Consider the following 1821-nt stretch of genomic DNA (forward strand, 5'->3'; position numbering starts at 1 on the left):
AAAACTTAAAATGAGTATATGTATAGTTTTATTAATATTTAGCAGAAGCAACAGAGTGCACGTTGGTACTAGTTTGATTAGTGCCAACGCACGAAACGCTCGACCCTTGAGTCACTCTATTGCTTCTGCTAAATATTAACAACATAATAATCTCTCTCTCTCTTTCTCTTTACACCCCCCCCCACACACACAATTATCTTCCCCAAGTTGACAGAGCCACGTTATTTGGGAGGCCATTTTCTTGGTTGCTATAACAACCAAGTAGACGCCAGCCAAGTTTTCCCCAGCAGCATCGCCACGTGTCGTGTAACTTCCAACATGTTGATTTTGTTGAAACCTTCCAGTGACAGATGCCTATATACTTTGACAGCAACTTATTTAATTACAGAAGTTCTCTGTTTTTGTTAATTTACTGAACAGTTTCTGCAAGAAAGCTCCATGTCTGTCGTTTTCCTGTTCTCTCCCTCTCTTTCTCCTTCTCTCTGTCTCTTCAGCCGAATTTAGCAACTTTCAGTGACCGGTTACAAACATTTGACTTTATGTCACTTAAAAGTATGTTTTGTTTAGGGGAATTTTGTAAGAAATGAAAGAAAAAAGAAAACAAGAAACTCAAAAGAACGTCGTTAGAGTAATGAATATATAGTAATACTGTATACGTTGGTGAATATACCCACTGTATCGACAATAACACTAGTGCCTGTATATTTTCCCTAACTTACGGCTTCTTAGACGGCCTATACATACATACATACATAATTATACACACACACATACACAGAGTGAGAGAAAGAAAGAAGAGGACATTGAGAAAGGTGAATGGATTAGGAAAAAATTAGAATGTTTTATACTAAATAACTTGCACAATTTGGAAAATTTATTCGACAGAACATTTGACATACATATGCATGCACACATACATACATTCCTATAGGCCCGTCACCAGACATTGGTGCTTGGGGGTGCTTCAGAATATTCTGGATAGGCAACAATTTGTAATAATGCGAAAGTGGTGTTTCGAATGTAAGTGTATTACTATAAATCTGAAGGTGCACCATTGAATAGCGAAGGAGCAGTGCCGTCCAGTGCACCCCGTTATCGACAGGCATGCATTCATACATTCACACACACACATAGTCGTTTTTATTTATTTTTTTATAATATATTAAAACTATTTCCCCCACTTCTTAACAGGAGAAAGAAACGGGTAGTTAAAATAAACAAAAGAAAAAAATATGAGAGTAACAATTTCTCCGTAAGTTAGTTGTTATGAAGAACTTTTGAAGGATTTGGTTGAAAGATTGGAAAGAAGGTTCGATTCTGCAGAGAAAGTAAACAAGTGATATTTGAAAATGTCAGACACGGAATTACAAGAAGTTACGGAAGGAGATAAAGCCAGCGAAAAAATACACGAGGGAGAAGTACCAGAAGAAAAGGAAAAATCAGAAATAATTGAAGAACCAGGAAGTACGGCGGAAAAAGTAATCGAAGAAACCGAAGTAAAGGAAACAGAAGGAAAAGAAGAATCAAAAGTAACAGTAGAAATAGAAAGCACAGAAGAAATAGAAAGGACGGAAGAAGGAAAGATAGAATTAGACGGGTTGGAAGATTCTACAGGTGTGGGAGACCAAAATGGAAAAGTGAAAGAAGACGAGGCTGTAGAGGAGGTTGCCAAGCCGGTAGAGGAGGAGGAAGAGATCCTCGAAGAGGTAAATTAGTTTTAATTTAAAGTTTGTATTTTATTAATCCTAGTTTGAGTGAAATTTAGGTTAATGAACCAGGCATGGGCAACCTTTCTCAAGAAGCGGGTCACGGGACATGGCT

At 37.5% G+C, this 1821-nt stretch overlaps 1 protein-coding gene across 1 annotated transcript in view; it reads left to right on the plus strand.

Moving 5' to 3' along the window:
* Nucleotides 1-256: 256 nt before the first annotated feature.
* LOC106868462 (leucine-rich repeat-containing protein 23) overlaps nt 257-1821 on the plus strand; it is a 31565-nt gene continuing 30000 nt past the window's right edge. The window contains exon 1 of the mRNA XM_014913736.2: nt 257-1706. Coding sequence (XP_014769222.1) covers nt 1350-1706 — 357 coding nt within the window. The 5' untranslated portion in view covers nt 257-1349. The remainder of the gene's footprint in view (nt 1707-1821) is intronic.

This window comes from Octopus bimaculoides, chromosome 12 (genome assembly GCF_001194135.2).
Source record: "Octopus bimaculoides isolate UCB-OBI-ISO-001 chromosome 12, ASM119413v2, whole genome shotgun sequence".
NCBI classification, from domain to species: Eukaryota; Metazoa; Mollusca; class Cephalopoda; order Octopoda; family Octopodidae; genus Octopus; species Octopus bimaculoides.